This window comes from Dendrobates tinctorius, unplaced genomic scaffold (assembly GCF_039654945.1).
Source record: "Dendrobates tinctorius isolate UK_male_01 unplaced genomic scaffold, ASM3965494v1 ptg000040l, whole genome shotgun sequence".
Lineage (NCBI taxonomy): Eukaryota > Metazoa > Chordata > Amphibia > Anura > Dendrobatidae > Dendrobates > Dendrobates tinctorius.
Genome location: NW_027361708.1, coordinates 15,831,996 through 15,849,550, shown reverse-complemented (window position 1 = coordinate 15,849,550; position 17,555 = coordinate 15,831,996). Strand labels below are relative to the sequence as shown.

General features: G+C 43.3%; 1 protein-coding gene across 2 annotated transcripts in view; it reads right to left on the bottom strand.

The window, feature by feature from the left end:
- Positions 1 to 9,858: 9,858 nt before the first annotated feature.
- CHAT (choline O-acetyltransferase) overlaps positions 9,859 to 17,555 on the bottom strand; it is a 128,207-nt gene continuing 120,510 nt past the window's right edge. For both annotated transcript variants that reach the window (XM_073574832.1, XM_073574833.1), the window contains exon 12: positions 9,859 to 16,267. In XM_073574832.1, the coding sequence (XP_073430933.1) occupies positions 16,004 to 16,267 (264 nt within the window). In that variant the 3' untranslated portion in view covers positions 9,859 to 16,003. The remainder of the gene's footprint in view (positions 16,268 to 17,555) is intronic.

The window sequence follows — 17,555 nt, the reverse complement described above, 5'->3', positions numbered from 1 at the left end:
CTCATTGATGCCAATGCAGCACTGGAGGAACAAGTGCAAAAGCTCCATACCAAGGTCTTGGATTTAGAGGACAGGTCCCGCCGAAATAATATAAGAATCAGAGGAATTCCAGAGGCCATACCAGACAAGGGGCTGCAGAGTTTTCTGGGCTCCTTGCTGCAGGAGCTGCTCCCAGACCTGACTGCAACTGATTTCCTGGTGGACAGAATACACAGAGTCCCTAAGCCTAAATCCCTCAGTGCTGATGTCCCTCGGGACACTTTAGCTCGCCTGCACTTTTACAAGACCAAAGAAGCCCTGCTGCAAGCCCTGAGAAAGAGACCCCCTCTGTCTGAGCAATTCCGGCACCTGTCCATTTTTCCAGATCTGTCTGCAGGAACCCTGGCAAAAAGGAGGGAATTTGCTCCTTATACCAAAGTTCTCAGGGATGAAGCTATATCCTATAGATGGGGTTTCCCTGTAAAGATCCTGCTTTTCCGAGCAGGAAATACCCACGCCTGCCATTCCCCACAGCAGTTGGCAAAGCTCCTATCCTCATGGAACTTGGCAAATCTCCCGGCCAGATCTCCAAGAGCTACAGGATCATCCCAACAGGATAAAGTGAATGAAGATTGGTCCGTCGCGTGAGTTATGTGATATGTTTGAGTCGCGGCTGAGACTTAGTTGCTACTTTTAAGGTCCGCTGGTTCTGTTCAACCAGGACCCTGAACCCCCATGGCGGTAAATTTCCACCATACCGCAGGCCCCTTTTTTGGGCTTTTTTCTTTGTGGACTGATGCTCCCTACATCAGTAATGTTAGTGATGTCAATATTGTTAGTGTTATCTCTTTCCTGCCTAACCTTCCTTTTCCCCCTGCAGCTCTAGGCAAGAGACTTTTTTTTCATGTACAATGGTACTGAACTGTATGTCTATAAATGTTAGGGGTCTGAACTCGCCAGCCAAGAGATCCATGTTTTGGCGGGAAGTGGTTAAATCCAAATGTGATGTAATATGTGGTCAGGAGTCTCATCTCCTCCAAGGGGACTCGCACAGGTTAAATAATGCTAAATTTCCTTTCATACTGCTGGCTTGTGGAAAAATAAAAAAGGCTTGAGTATTCATTTGTGTAAAAAATACTGTTGCGTTCACACTACATTCACAACATTTAGACCCTGACGGTAGATACGCCATTATTAATTGCTCCATAAATGGATCTAAGTATACTATTGCAACCGTTTACGCCCCCAACTCTGGTCAGATCAGCTTTTTGCAGAGGTTTCATTCCAAGCTTTCATCCGTTAAAGAGGGTAAGGCTAGTTTCACACTTGCTTTTTTTTGCAGCGCGTTTTTCCCGCAAAAAACACATTAAAAAAACGCATACAAAAGCATACAACTGCTGCTTTTTTTTCAAGCATTTTTATGAGCATGCATGAAAAAAACGCAGCGTTTTTATGCGTTTGTATGCGTTTTTAGTGCGTTTTTACCGCGTTTGCGTTTTTTCCAACATTAGGTGGCCCCTCACACTAACCCAAACCATGACTTTACTAACCCTAACCCTGACCCTAACCCTAACCCTGACCCTAACCCTTAACCAAACCATACTTAACCCTAACCCAAACCCTAAACCCTAACTAACCCTAACCCTAACTAACCCTAACCCTAACTAACCCTAACTAACCCTAACCCTGACCCTAACCCTTAACCAAACCATACTTAACCCTAACCCAAACCCTAAACCCTAACTAACCCTAACCCTAACTAACCCTAATCCTAACTAACCCTAACCCTAACTAACCCTAACCCTGACCCTAACCCTTAACCAAACCATACTTAACCCTAACCCTGACACTAACCCTTAACCAAACCATACTTAACCCTAACCCTGACCCTAACCCCAACCCTAACCCTGACCCTGACCCTAACCCTAACCCTAAACCCCTTTAACTAACCCTAACTCTAACCCAAACCCCTAAATTCCATGGTTAAAAAAAAAAACGCTTGTGCAAAAAAACGCATACATAAGCATGCCAATGCGCACATATGCGCACCCATAGGCTATAATGGCCATTTTTAGCGCAAAACGTGCGCATACGTGCGCATGCGCTTTTTTGCAGGGCCAAAAAATGCAACATGCTGCGTCTGGAAAATACCAACGCACACCCCAAAAACATGCAGCGCATGAAAATCGCATACGTGCGCATGCCAGCGCGCAGGTATGCGCACCCATGTTAAGTATAGGGGAAAAAACGCATGCGCACGTATGCGTTTTTTTCCAGCGCAAAAAAACGCAAATGTGAAACCAGCCTTAGCAAATAATCTGCGGGGATTTTAACATGGTAATGTCCAGCACTCTGGATTGCTCCAATACTGCTGTAAAGAGGAAGGAGATGAGCACAATAATTTCAGAAAGGCATCTCCATGATATATGGAGATACCAACATGCAAATGAGAGGGACTACACATTCTTCTCGCCTCGGTTCACCTCTTACAGCAGATTGGACTACTTTCTGGTTGATAGCTCACTTATTATGGATTGCTCAGATTCAAAAATTGGACTTATAGCTTGGTCGGACCACGCCCCCATATACCTGACAGTTCAGGAGCAAAACCGCGCGCCTGTTTTTGCCCGGTGGCGCATGAATGACTCCCTCCTAGCCTGTAGACAAATCTCTGAGGAGTTGCAGGCCGACCTCGCAGAGTTTTTTAACTTTAATGATAACAAGGAGGTGACAGAGGAAACGCTTTGGTCTGCACACAAGGCCTATATTAGGGGGTCATTCATCAAAATTGCCACTAGGGAGAAAAGGAGGCATCAGGCAACTTACAAAGCTCTACTGTCCCACATAGTACTTTTGGAAGCCCACAATAAATTTGCCCCAAACTTGTCGACATCTGACGAACTCAGGAAACTAAGAACACAGCTCCGCCAGGTGTTGATGGCAGACTATGAGAAAAACTTAAGATCCCTCAAACAGCGGTACTATGTGATGGGTGACAGGGCGGGTGCCTTACTAGCCAGGAGGGTTAAAAAACGAGAAATGCAAAATAAAATTGAATACCTCATGACGGGTTCTAATGCCACAATACGCAACCCAACGGAAATAGCCAACGCATTCGCTGACTTTTACCAGTCTCTCTACAACCTTAAAAATGACCCGACTGCCCCAAAGCCTACCCAAACGGCAATTCCTTCTTAAACAATATTAATCTTCCTCGGTTATCTGCAGTACAGCTGGAGCAACTAAATTCCCCTTTTTCTCTGGAAGAGGTTCGCCAGGCGGTGACCACAGCCAAAAGAAATTCAGCTCCAGGCCCAGACGGCCTCACTAACTCCTATTATAGGCAATTCACTGAAACCCTGTCTCCTTTCCTCCTGAGACTTTTCTCCTCTTGGCGAGCCACAGCAGATATTTCACCAAATAATCTAGAGGCCATTATAACTACCCTGCCAAAACCAGGAAAACCCCCTATTTCACCAGGAAACTTCAGGCCAATATCCCTCCTAAACTGCGACTTAAAATTGTACGCCAAAATAATCTCAGCTAGAATACATAAAGTTCTTCCATCACTGATTTCCCCGGATCAAGTGGGGTTTGTGGCGGGGAGGCAGGCGAAGGATGGGACGAGACGTATGCTGGATCTGATTGCGGTGGCTGAGGGGAGGAAAATCCCCAGTGTATTCCTGTCCCTGGACGCAGAGAAGGCGTTCGACAGGGTGCACTGGGGATATCTGAAATCTGTTCTGGCCAAGTTTGGTTTCAAAGGCCCCATACTTAATGCCATAATGGCGCTGTACTCTAACCCTAACGCCAAAGTTCTGGCATCCGGATTTATATCTCGGAGTTTTGAATTAACCAATGGGACACGCCAGGGGTGTCCGCTCTCCCCTATCATCTATGCCCTTGCTATAGAGCCTCTGGCGCAGACTATCCGTGAATGCCCTCGGATCTCGGGGATTCGAGTGGGGAGTATAAATCATGTGGTCAGTCTATATGCAGATGACGTGATTTTATCTTGCACTAATGTAGAGGTGTCCCTACAACACGTAATGGAGATCCTGTCCTCCTTCGCTCAAGTCTCGTATTACAAGCTTAATATTACCAAGTCCTTAATTTTTCCGCTCTTCTTGCCAGCCTCTACCAGAGCCACTCTTTCTCATCTTTACCCTTTCAAATGGGAAGACGAGGGAATCCCCTACCTGGGTATTATACTGGCCCCGCTACACTCCGTGATCCGGAAAAATCTGCTGACCCTGCACACCTCATTGGATAAAGAACTTACTCGCCTTTCTCTTCTCCCGCTCTCTTGGGTGGCGAGAATGCAGACTTTTAAAATGATCTGTCTCCCAAAAATTATCTACTTACTTCGGTGCCTGCCCCTAACAATTCCGCAACGGTATCTCACCAAAATTCATTCGCTAATGAGTAAATTTATATGGGCTGGGAAAAAACCTAGAATAGCCCTGAGATGTATGCATGCCCCGTTCAGTGGTGGAGGAATGGGTATTCCTAATATTCTAACATATCACAGAGCTGCTATCCTGGAACCGGCTCGAGATTGGTGGAAGAATGATTCAGACTTGAGATGGTTACAGATTGAGTACACCTGGGCACAGGTCCACTCCCCTAAACAATTCTTAGACTCCCTGCTCCTAACCCCTTCGCCCCCCGGCGATCTTCTACCCACCACAGCAGCTCTAAAGAAAGCTTGGTCCTTATGGAGCAAGCCAGTGTCACAGGCTCTAGGTCCCAGCCTTCCCCTTAGATCGCTGGAAGCCTTCATTCCGAATTTGAATCTTGCCGCCTGGACACGTGGAGGTCCAATTACCCTAGCAGATCTCTATAGAGAAGGCGTCCTACTCCCGTACTCAGAAATGTGTGTTAAATTTAACCTCCCCCGACACAGTTTATTCCATTTTTTTCAAATACGTCACTTACTTCAGTCCGCACATCGCCTACCAGTTCCCAAAACAGCCGACAACGCCGCAATTAAAAAATTCTTTTAAAATAGCAAAATCAAAGGCCTTTCATACATCCATAACCTGCTAAACTCCCCGGAACCGGACAAACAATTGCCGTATATGCTCAAATGGGAAAAAGATCTAGCCTCTCAGCTTCCGTCGCAAGAATGGTTCGCGGCCTCAAAATGGATCCACAAATTCTCTTCATGTCTCAATCACATAGAGCAATTAAAAAAGGTTCATCTGCGGTGGTACAACTCCCCTACTAAACTGGCTTCTTTTTCCCCACATATGTCACCTTTGTGCTGGAGGGGATGCAACCACAGGGGCACCTTGTGTCATATGTGGTGGTTTTGCCCTAAGTTATCTAACTTCTGGCAGGAGGTGTTCAATCTAATCCATGAGGTTACTAGTCTCCGTCTTTCCCCAAACCCAACCTTAGCGGTGCTACACATTGGCCTAGATGGGATCCCGGATCTTTTAAAAAATATCATTTCTCACATTCTCATAGCCGGCAGGTACTGTGTGGCATACAAGTGGAGGTCGGTGAGCCCCCCTACAAAAACAGAACTAATTGAGAGGACCAACCTACACTGGCTATACGAAACCAACTTGACCCCCAATCTAGAGAAGAGAACGGTGAGACTTAAACAATGGCATCCGTGGGCCACTTCCCTTTATGCAACGGCCCTCCCCCAGATACAGACACCTACACCATAAATAAATTGATTGTGCCTAAGAATGCCATGCATGTAGAGCTGCTTCCCCTTCCCCCTCCCCCCCCCCTCTCCCCGCTTCTATGTTCAAGTTGTTGTTGGAGGGGGTATTTAATGTCCCAGATTGATATTCTAATAATGGCTCGAGGTTATTCCACCTCTTGCTACTCATTGCTCCTGTTCTTGATGTTTTTGTATGAGAAGTTTGTATTTTTTCTGAAAACTCAATAAAAACCTTTATGATAAAAAAAAAAAAAAAAAAACATGCCACGGGTCCTGGATTTCCTGCAAGAGAAACTAGAGAAGTGTCTCAGACCTAGTACCCTCAAAATCCTGGTTACAGCTATACGTTCTTACTTCGGCCGGACGTTAGCCGACCACCGATGGGTTAGAAGAGTTATGACAGCAGCATCTCGCCTACGTCCTAGAACTATAAATTTAGTACCTTCCTGGGACCTCAATGTTGCACTAAAAGGGCTCACACTACCACCCTTTGAGCACTTGTCATCTATAAATGTAGACAAGCTCTCCAGGAAAACAGCCTTCCTTGTAGCAATAGCTCCAGCCAGAAGAGTGGATGAGTTAAAGGCTCTCTCAATCCATGAACCGTACATGAGAATCCTACAGGACTGACTTATTCTGCGACTGGACCCGTCATTTCTTCCTAAAGTGGTCTCCGAGTTCCTCAGGTGCCAGGAGATAATGCTTCCCTCCTTCTATCAAGACCCAGGTAATAAGGAGGAAGAAGAGTTCCACACTCTGGACGTTCAGAGAATGATGCTCCGCTATCTTCAGGAGATGGAGAAAACTAGGAAGGATCAAAACCTGTTTGTTCACCTTCGAGGACAGAATAAGGGGAAGAAGTATTCCAGATCCATGACTGCCACTGGATCCAGAGACCAATCTCTGAGACGTATCACATCCAGGGACTTCCACCGCCAGAGAAATTTACGGCTCACTGTACTAGAGTGACATCTGTTTCCTGGGCCGAGAAAGCCAGTGCTTCCATCGAGCAGATATGCAGAGCTGTTACCTGGTCTTCAGTATATTCATTTTCTAAGCATTACAGGCTAGATCTGATGTCTGTCGAGTACTTGGCCTTCAGGAGAAAAGTCCACCCGGTTATAGTATCTCCCTAACATTACTCTTGGGTAATGCTCCATTGTGCTGTCGTGGGTGGGTTACTAGAGAAAATAGAATTAGACTTACCGGTAATTCAGTTTAGAGTAACTCACCATGACAGTACGGGTAAATCCCTCCCTTTGCTTAATTTTCATTTTCTCAGCTAAAGAGAATAAAATATAATTTGAAGAATTCTTACTCCTGTGTTCCTTTACAATAACACTGAGGGGAGGATGTGGGAGGGGTTATTTAACCTCTTTGGTATTTCCTGTCCCTATTAGGAAAAGGGTAGCATCCTCCGGTGTGATGTCATGGTGGGTTACTAGAAACCAAATTACCGGTAAGTCTAATTCTGTTTTTTTTTCCCCCAAAGTACCCCCTCAGGGCTACTATTTATCCCCGCTGCATCCTGCAGGCAATGTCAGTTATATTTTCTGGCTACGGTGTGAGTATCTGACTCTGGTAGTACCCTGATTTGTCCTGCTGCGCTTACTGACTTTGCCTGTGTCTGTTCCTTCCTCTCTGTCCATCCCGTCTTAGTGTTTCCCTTTGTTTTTGGATTTCCGAGTGTTTGATTCGGCTTTGGCTCTGACCTGACTTTGTCTCTTGCTTCTGTTACTTCTGCTTTGGACTGCTATTGACCCTCTGGTGCTTCACTAACTCTGTGCTTATTTTTTCCCTTTGTACTACGTGACGGTCTAGATTTTGACCCGGCTTGTTTGACTACTCTGCTGCCACCTGGTGGTAGCCTCACTGCAGCGCTGCAGGTCTGCTCTTGCAGACGTGCTGTCCTCCTTCCACTCTATTGCCATCTAGTGGAGCTTGCAGCTACCTGCATAGCTGCAACGTGACAACAGTCACAACATCCGAAGACTGATTCTTAGCTGCAATGAGCAGCCTGCATGGATTATCATGCTCCCACCGTCTCGGGACTTGTCTCCCATCAGCACATATGGGACGTCATTGGTTGGCATTTGCAAAGAAAACTGCCAGCAGCGAATGCTGATGATTTGTGTGTCCAAGTACGTTCAGCCCGGCAGAACATTCCTCAGACAACCATTAATAACCTCACTGATACAATGGCATGTATGGGGATTTCCATGTTTATATTTGAAAATTTTGTCTTCATTTTTTTCATCATTTTCATATCAACAATATCTTTATCCATTGTTTTGTAGCCTTCACTGTTCACCCCTTTCATCTTCCAAGAGCCATAACTTTTTTATTTTTCCATCAACACAGCAATACGAAGGCTTGTTTTTTTGCAGGATTTTTAAAATTTTGAATGGAACCGTTAATTTTACCCTATAATGTATTGAAAAATGGGGGGAAAAATCTAAGTGTGGAGAAATAGTGTATAATAATGTAGTTCTGCTCTGGCTTTTTGTATTTATGGAATTAATTGTGCTGAAAAAATGACAAAGAAATACGATTGCCACAAAAATGTCTGCTTTTTGTGGAGCCATGGTATCCAATTACATTGTAGAAGGGGCTTAGGTAATGTAGTAGGACCCTCATCCATTTGACAGATACAGGACAGCCTATCAATAAGCCAAGTGTCCCAGATGGGGAATACACTTTAGTACTGAATACCTTGAGAGGTCGTAAAGAGTCCATGTTACAGCGGATGAGGGCTGACTCATTGGCATGAGGACTAAGGCTGTGTGCACGCGCTGCGGATTGTCCTGTGGATTTATCCGCATGGATTTGTCAAAAACCGCAGGTAGATCCGCAGGTCAAAAGACCTTTGGTTTATCTGCAGTTTTTCTGCGGGTTTCCCCTGCGGTTTGACACCTGCCATGGAGCAGGTGCCAAACCGCAGCGGAATCTGCACAAAGAATTGACATGCTGTGGTTTTGAAACCGCAGCAAATCCGCGCGGAAAAATCCGCACTGCACAGCGGTTTTCATTTTGCATTGATTTTAGTGGTACTGTACACTGCAGCAGAAACTGCTGCGGATCCGCAGGATCAAGACCGCTGCGGATCCGCAGCAGAATACAAAATATAGTACTGACCTAGACTGTGGCTTGGGGTTGCGTTAAGCAATCTGCTCATCTCTGTTCATCAGGATCCTAAAAAAAATGCCCAAAACCATTTTGCACATTGTGGAGAACTCAGAGAGCTGGCTAATAATGTAAGGGGTAATCGCCTGGGCTTTCTCATAATGCCTTGTAGTCAGCTTATCACCTGGTCTAGCGCATCCAATCAGGAAGGACTATAACAGCCACTATAAAAGATAAGGACTGGCCAAGTCGCGCCATTTTAGGATTATACAGCCTATAAATAGGAGGTCAGAGCACACAGCTCACTTAGGGATAGAGCACTGACGTTAACATCATTCTACTGGTCAGTACGATTATGGCAAAAACAAATTTGTATTGTGCACTAAAATCAATAAAAAAAAGTGAAATAATTTGTTTTTGTTGCTCTGGTGGATGCTGGCCATATAGAAGAACTGGCACTTGCCATACACCCGCACCCGACGTGTGCCTTAGGCTGTGTGCACACGCTGCGGAAAAGGTGCGGATTCATCCGCGCGGATTTTGTACAATCCGCAGGTGAAACCGCAGGTCAAAAGACCTGCGGTTTTACCTGCGGATTGCTCTGCGGTTTTGCCCTGCGGTTTTTCATCTCCTCAATGGAGGAGATGGCAAACCGCAGGAGAATCCGCAGAAAGAATTGACATGTCAATTCTTTCTGCGGATTGAAAACCGCAGATAATCCGCGCGGAAAATTCCGCACCGTCTGCACTGCGGTTTTTGATTCCCATAGGGAATCATGGTACTGTACACCGCAGCAAAAACTGCTGCGGGTCCGCAGCGGCCAAAACCGCTGCGGAACCGCAGCAAAATCCGCAGCGTGTGCACACAGCCTTACTGGTGCGTCACACATCAGAAAGGATACAGTGCATCCCTATACATATTCTCTATCGGTTATTATTGACATGATGTCCAACTGCTCTAAACCCTCCCCTCCATGGAGAATGAGTCTGTGCAAGGGGCTTCTGTTCTGATGGACCCCATCTAACCTTATATTGCATTCATTGTGTGTTTGGAGCCTAAATTATTCAATCCAAAACTCATAAATAACATATATCTTTATTATTTTACAGACTTTTTTTCCTTTAAGTTCAAACAATCTCCCTTATTGTGAAATAATATTCTTTGCTATTGTAAAAAAAAATAAATGTTACGACTTTCATTAATGAGTGATTCATTTCTAAGAGGATCTAACTATATTAATACAGTTTCAATAGCAGCTAGTGACCGATTATATTACTCAGAAGCAACAATATTACAATTTAACAAAGCAGTCACACATGGAATACCCTAAAGCACAAACTCCTGAAGTGATGAAGAAATTACGTCTGTTCTATATACCTAAGACTTTATTGACATAAGTGTATTACGGTCATATGGCACACACGTAGCTGTAATACTCCTTAAACGCTAATAATGAAGCTCTCACTTTATACATTTAAAGGAAATCCGTGTGCAGGTTTTACTATGAAATCTGAGGGGAGCATGAGGTAGGGTTAAAACCCCGAATTCATCTTGTCACTTGTTGGGCTGTGTGCTGTTTATTTACCATGAATGTTTTATCACCAGGACATTATCATTGCCCAGACCAGCTGTCTCATGCCAAGTCCACCATTCTCTGATAATCCGCTCACTGACAGTAAACTATATACATACAGAACCTGGTGTGGGCAGGGTTAGCTTTCTCAGCTCTGCTGCATTCTGCATCTAAGAACTCTGATTGTGTCAGAACTGCTGCACCCAGTAAGCTAAGTGATTCATCATTGGAATCGGTCTATTTTCCCACATTATGCTTCTCTCAGATGAATTAGCAAGCACCTGATGACAGATTACCATTAACCAGCCAAATTGTATCTGAAAATGTATCTCAATGTGTAAATGCTCAGAGGCTTATTGGAGATGAGCACAGGGCCTAGGGCAACAACAACAAGTATGGCATGGCTGGGTACACTTAGATGGTGAAGCAAGTTGTGAGTTTGTCTCCTTTGGTAATAGACGTCAGAGGTTTAGTTTTATAAAGCAATGCACAATTAATATTTTACATACTACAGCTTTTAAAGGATTTGTCCACTATCTGGACAGCGACACAGTGCCACATATTAACAGCATATCCTCACCCCCTGAACCAGCACCGTTCCAGCAATTTTGACACAGTTTCTGTCAGCGCTCATGTGACTTTGTGCCACATGGATGCTGCAGCCATTTCCCTTGGATAAAAAAGTTTGGAACAAGTGAAATGTGAGTGCTGCAAATTCTCAGTGACTGCAGTGCTCACATAGCAATGTCAAGAGAGCGCCTACAGGCACAGTCCTGGTCCAGGAAGTGAGTATATGCAGTTTTTATTTTACAAGAGGTACTGTTTCATTTAAATAGGTTGTCCACTACTTTTTCATTGATGACCTATCCTTAAGCTAGGTCATCAATGTCTGATTGGTTGGGTTCTGGCACCCTCGCCGATCAGCTGTACAGTGGCACTGGCCGTAACGACTACATCTTCTGGTAGTGGCCATGGCATGGTATTGCACATTCACCTCTTATTCAAATCAATTGGAAGTGAATGTGCCGTACCCTGCTGCATTACCAGAAGACAGAGCAGCTCTGCAATCAAGCAGTTCCAGCCCGCCACCGCCACTGGGAACAGCTGATCGGCGGGGGTGCCAGGTATTGGATCCCAACCAGACATTAATGACCTATCCTAAGGATAGACCATCAAGGAAAAAGTAGTGGACAACCCTTTTAATTTTAAGCCTTTAATAATTACTGTAAAGTATCCTAAAATATATACATAGTTATAGGCTGTCTTTACTGCAGTACAGTGTGCATAGTTGAGTGACTGTTTCTCTTTTGGCACAAACATCAAACTAAGATAGCCTTAATTTCATGAAAAATGTCTTGGAATTGTAGAAACATAATTCAGCCTGCCTACAAATTATCAGGGGATTACTGCATCTACTTGGATGTATTTGTAGATTGTAAAAATAAAAGAAAGTTGGCATATTTGAACTCTTTGGTGCCAATATACTAAAAATGGCTAATTTTTGGACAGAGCAAATTTAGATTAGACGGTCTAAAAATGTTCCACACTTATCCATCACAGTGGCTCATGCTGGATGATCAATTTGGCACATCTTTAGACTCCTTTGTTGAACGTAGTCACCTATTAGCTTACTTTGCGTATGAAATTTTTGTCAAAATTTTGGCTTAATTCTAGCTCAGTGTTACTTGTCTTTTGGAAGATGCCCACCTGCTACCTACTAAGTTACACGCTCTTATCAAGCAAAGCACAAAAAGTGTTTCAAGTGTAGAAATAAATGTGTAGTACAGCACGAATTGCTCAAGAAAGCTCGAGCATTTAGCTTAGTAATTCTTCCCTCATTACTATTTCAGTTAGTCCTAAATAAGGTAGCAGTTTTATTACTAGAAATAGTAGTAGATTTCACAAAGTTTTATCCCAGTTTTGACATTTTTGGCTTGCTGAATTTTTGAAAAGGTGTTTAGTAGCATCCTACATCGGTGCCAACACTCGGACTTCAGTAGTGCTACACAAAGACAGTTTGTAGAGACTCGAGAGCAGATTTTCTTTGTGTTTTTATAACCCTCATGAGTGCAATCAAGCATAACATTAGGGAATCTGACAACTTGCTTTCATGTTGACATTCTTCAATTAATCAATGACATTTTTCAACAGGAGCAGAAAAGCAACATAACGATATATAACAAGGGGGAATATGAATTCCAAATTCTGTTGCATATAATTTGTGATAAAAGTAGAACGGGCCATGAACATAAGAGACTATATAGTATTTCACAATTAGGTGCTGTTATACCTGAATATCCCCCTTATACTGGACATCTTTATATTCATTGGCTTTTATGTAGAAGTTTTACCCAATTGGATGTGACATTGTACTTTGTATGTATAGGCTCAGTATTTTGGGGTATACAAGCAGTTAAAACTCATTGTAGAGGGGAGGGCTACATTAAGGCCGGGGTCACACTTGCGAATGCAATGTGAGAAACTCGCGCATCAATACCCGGCACTGTCGCCGGCACTCGGCACCGGAGTGTTCAGCTGCATAGAAAGACATGCAGCCGCACACTCCGGTGCCGAGTATTGATGCTCGAGTTTCTCGCATTGCACTCGCAAGAGTGACCCCGGTCTAAAGCGGATATCTTTGGCTTTGCAACAAAAAAAGTGCCTAAGCACTAACAGTTAGGTAGTTGCTACCCACCTGCCAGTTGTGCCCGGCACCATTCTTTCCCGGCACAGAGAGTATTTTATATATCCATGTTTATACCATTAGATTGACAATTCAATTTCATTTGTAGTTCTTTGCGCGCCAATAGCATTTTATTTATAATTTATGTTTATGAAAATATTTCTGAATATGAGTTACGGTAAGTTGATCACATTGCATTTTAGAGATATGTATCAGACTAGTTTTCATGTTAGATGACCCAGACCATCCATACTCACTGGTATTTGTCCTGCTGTCATGCCATGTTAGGATGTATCACTAACGAGCCATAGCTTATCGACATATTGCTATGAAATTATGAAAACATTTTTCATACAGTAAATCAAGAACACATCATATTGTACATTGTGTAATATTTTTCCTCCACAAACAACTTGACTCATTAGATGTTTTCTAATGTAATTTAGTGTAGGAAATGTATTTGAGGTATTGCTTATTACGACATAATTGCTGCATGCTTACCACTAATTAGACCTCAGCAACGTTAATCAAATATTGCGCTTTTTACATAACTATACAACATTAACATTTTATGCAATATTATTTGGTTCTGTGTATCTAATGAATTATAATCTAATGGAAAAATAATCTAAGATTTCTGATGTACTCATGAATGGATTACAACTTTAACTGTAGAGGTTACAAAAATAAATGGTAGTGAGGAACTAGTTTTACTAGAAATGGCTGGCACTGGGCAGCTTCCCGTGAAGCCTTATACAATGTGACTGCTCATGTTCTGATCATGTAATAAATGGCTCATGTCTTATTATGAATTCGCTTCTTAGTAAATTCCACGCCTTAGGGCTCATACTTACTTGCAAGAGACTTGCACGATTCTCGCGCGAGTCTCTCGCATGAAAACCTGACACTGCCGCCGGCACTCAGACTGGAGCATGCAGATACATGTATTTCTATGCAGCAGCACGCTCCGGTCCCAGTGCCGGCGGCAGTGCCGAGTTTTCATGCGAGAGACTCGCACGAGAATCATGCGAGTGTCTCGCAAGTGAGTATGAGCCCTTATACTGTATGTAGTATTTTTCGTAGTTTTTTTATACTCTAAAAGAAAGGTCCATTCACACTATCTAACCTTTTGCTGATGTCTGATTGCTGATCAGTGGTTGTTTCTTAGCTTCTTTCCACACTGAAAGATCAGCGAGGCTATGTTTACATGCAGCGTTGTTGCAGTATTTGTTTTGTTGCATTTTTTTATGCAAATTAAAAATTCCTTTTTACAGTATTATCAAAAGCTCAGAGATTCCGGCAATCTCATGCACATGCTTGTTTGCTTTTTCCTGACTGAATTTGTGAACTGCAGCGTTTTTTAAACCTGCCACATGTCAATTCTTTCAGCACTTTGCAGTGTTTATTCACCCTTAAGTAACAGCATTTTTCGGGACATTTTTTAAGTGTTTTTGGTGAACAAAGCTAATGTTGTAAAGCATGTACTGTAGACAAACCATACATGTAATCCGCAGCCAAAAAAGCTTTGAAAATGCAAAGAAAAGCATTGTGTGAAACATCTTAAAAAATGGTGAAATATGGGCATTTTGAATGCATCCTTTTAATGCCAAAGGAGCAGGTTTTGGAGGGAGAAAAAAAAAAGTATGTTCAAAGACCGAATTTTTGATGCGTTTTTCCTGCTCTGAAAATGCATCGTTTAGCAGAAAAATGCATCATACCAAATGTGCATACACACATTTTTTTTTTATTTCTATGCATTTATTTGAATAGGCGAAAAACACTGAAAGAATTAACAAGTCGCAGATCTGAAGAAATGCATTAATGGTTAGAACACGCAGAGAACAAAAAGCAGCATGAGATTTCAGAAATCTCATTAATTTTGCTGGTACTGTAAAACATCCATGAGAAAACACACTGATCGAGCAGTCATTAGACACTGCAGCGCAGGTCCTGTTTACACGGGACAGTGCACTGCCCAGGACGATGATCTTTTGGGCACACGCGCACCAAAAGATCATTTCACTTGAAAACTGTTCTAATTGCACAGTTACCAGGAAAAGAGTGCTCCCAGGAACGCTGTTCACAATGATCTCACAATATTGAATGCACCTTTGGAGTGGCATGTTATCTACACGGCACCCATGTGTACATCTATGTAAGGCCGGTTTCACACGTCAGTGGCTCCGGTATGTGAAGAGACAGTGACACACATACCGGAGACACTGACACATGTAGACACATTAAACTGAATGTGTCTCTGCACATGTCAGCATATTTTCATGGACACAGTCCGTGAGAAAAACACGGAGACATGTCAGTGTTCATGGGAGCGCACGGTCCGCAAAAATGCTGAACATGTGCTCACGGACGGCCACCAGGACGAAGCGCTACTGTAAGCCGCTACTCCCCTGTAGCTGGTGCTGATTGCGGTTGTCATTCTGCTCTCCTGCTCTGCCCCCAACTGTAAGTTTTGTCTGGTTGGTTCATAAACTGAGGGGGACCCCACGTCTGGGTTTTCATTCATTCTTTCTCTCCTGCTTGCTGTTGCCAGCAGAGCAGGAGAGAAGAATGACAGCCGCGATCAGCACCAGCCGCCGGGAACAGCGCTAACTGTAGCGCTTCTTCCCGGCGCCGTCCGTGTGGTCCTAATGCAGCTCACGTGTGGCACACAGTTACCACACGGAGGTACCACGAGTCCACACAGACACGGATAGCTCCGGTACCGGAATTATCTGGACGTGTGATACCGGCCTAAGAAATAAACACAAACTATATGAATCTTATTTTTCCATGAAAAAGATTCCTCTTGCCTTTAGATCACTATCTTTGTATTTAGTGGAATTTTGTATACTTTTTATTTATCTATACTCTAGTAATCTTTTACCTCAAAAATATACATTTAAAAATATGATATATTTATGGAAAATAAATAATATAGCAACATTGTTATATGTTAAAAAGTTATCTAGGTTCTGTGCCCATTCTTTGGTTCTAATTGTCTTTCCTTCACTGGTGTTTGGGCCTTAATGTTATATTGTACACACAGGTTCCCCATGGCAGTCAGACTTTCTTCCAGCGCTTTGGCAAACATGTCAGATGAAGTTTCTTTGCAGTCATGAAAACTTGAGATGCAGAAGAGGATGTTTTCTGGCTGTGGGTTGTAACAGGCACCATATCCATTTGGCACCACTGGACCATAGCAGCAAAACATTTCCATTGTTGTGGGAACCTGAAAATTAAGCCCAAAATCATCACTGAGAAAACAAGAAACCATTTTTAATATAAATTGGACAACCAAAAGACAGAACCACTTCATGAAAACTGTCTAAAGGCACGCGCCCCCATATACTTGAGATAGCTGTTGGCAGAATGATGATTTGGCTGCCACCCATTTCACCCAACTCAACTCATACACAGGATAGGAACGTTTACTTGGCTGACAGAGTTACTGCCAGACATCTCTGGCCACTGCTTATCCCAGAGAAAACAGAATTGGACACACCGGATCCTTTAGTCTCCTGATAACCATCTGTCAGGGGCCCCCATACACAGACTGCCGAACCCATCAATAACAACTAGTATGACTGACTTTAGCATAAAGTGTTGGAGGTTTTAGAGTTAAAATGTCTTTGTTGTCTACAGGAACAAATCTGAGCTCAGTTTTCATTTTAGCAGAGCAGTTTAAGAAATATATGAGGTCTCGTGTTCTTTTCTGCCAGTCAAGTGTTAAACCCTCCCATAAGTATTAGACTAATGACGACTGAACCCAGCAATATCGACGAGTTCAGCTGTCCTCTGTGTATGGGTGCCCCGAGCAATTATTTGTCGGGGTAGATAAGGGTCTGGCATGTCCAATTTTGAACTGCCAATCGCGTTGTCAAGCAAGAGCACTATAATAGAGAACACAGGAGCTGTCAACCAAACGATATTGTGCACGAGAGCGACAGTAGAGATGGCTGCAGGCCGAATGATGGCCTAAGCATGGATGGTCCAACAGCTATCTCATGTATGGCCGACTTGACTTTTTGTGGAGGGCTGTATTGTGTAGGAGTGAGTCCAGAGTGCTAGAGGAGGCCAATGTACACATGGGCATATTTGCAGAAACACAGAATTGTTTTAATGAACAATTTCTGGACTTTCTCATACAAAAGTGGTAGAAATTACATAACACAGGATCCATGGTGAAAAAAATCTGGGAGATGATTATGAGAAGGACAAAAAAATAGCAGCCCAAATGATGTCAGGTGGCTTTTATCTGCAAAACTATGTGTGTACACACAGTGCTGAAATCATTTCACCTGAAGACATACCGGATGTCAGCTGTGCAAAAATTAATGGAGGGGAATCAACAGGAGCACGTAGTGTGTTTCTATTGTGTACTAGCATTGATCATAGATTGCCATTTGGACCTGTTACAATATTTATATTTGATTCAGTATTTTAATCTACAGCCTACCAAAAACATTGATATTTAAAAGGAACCTGTCATCTAATTCATGCTGCCTGACCCACAGACA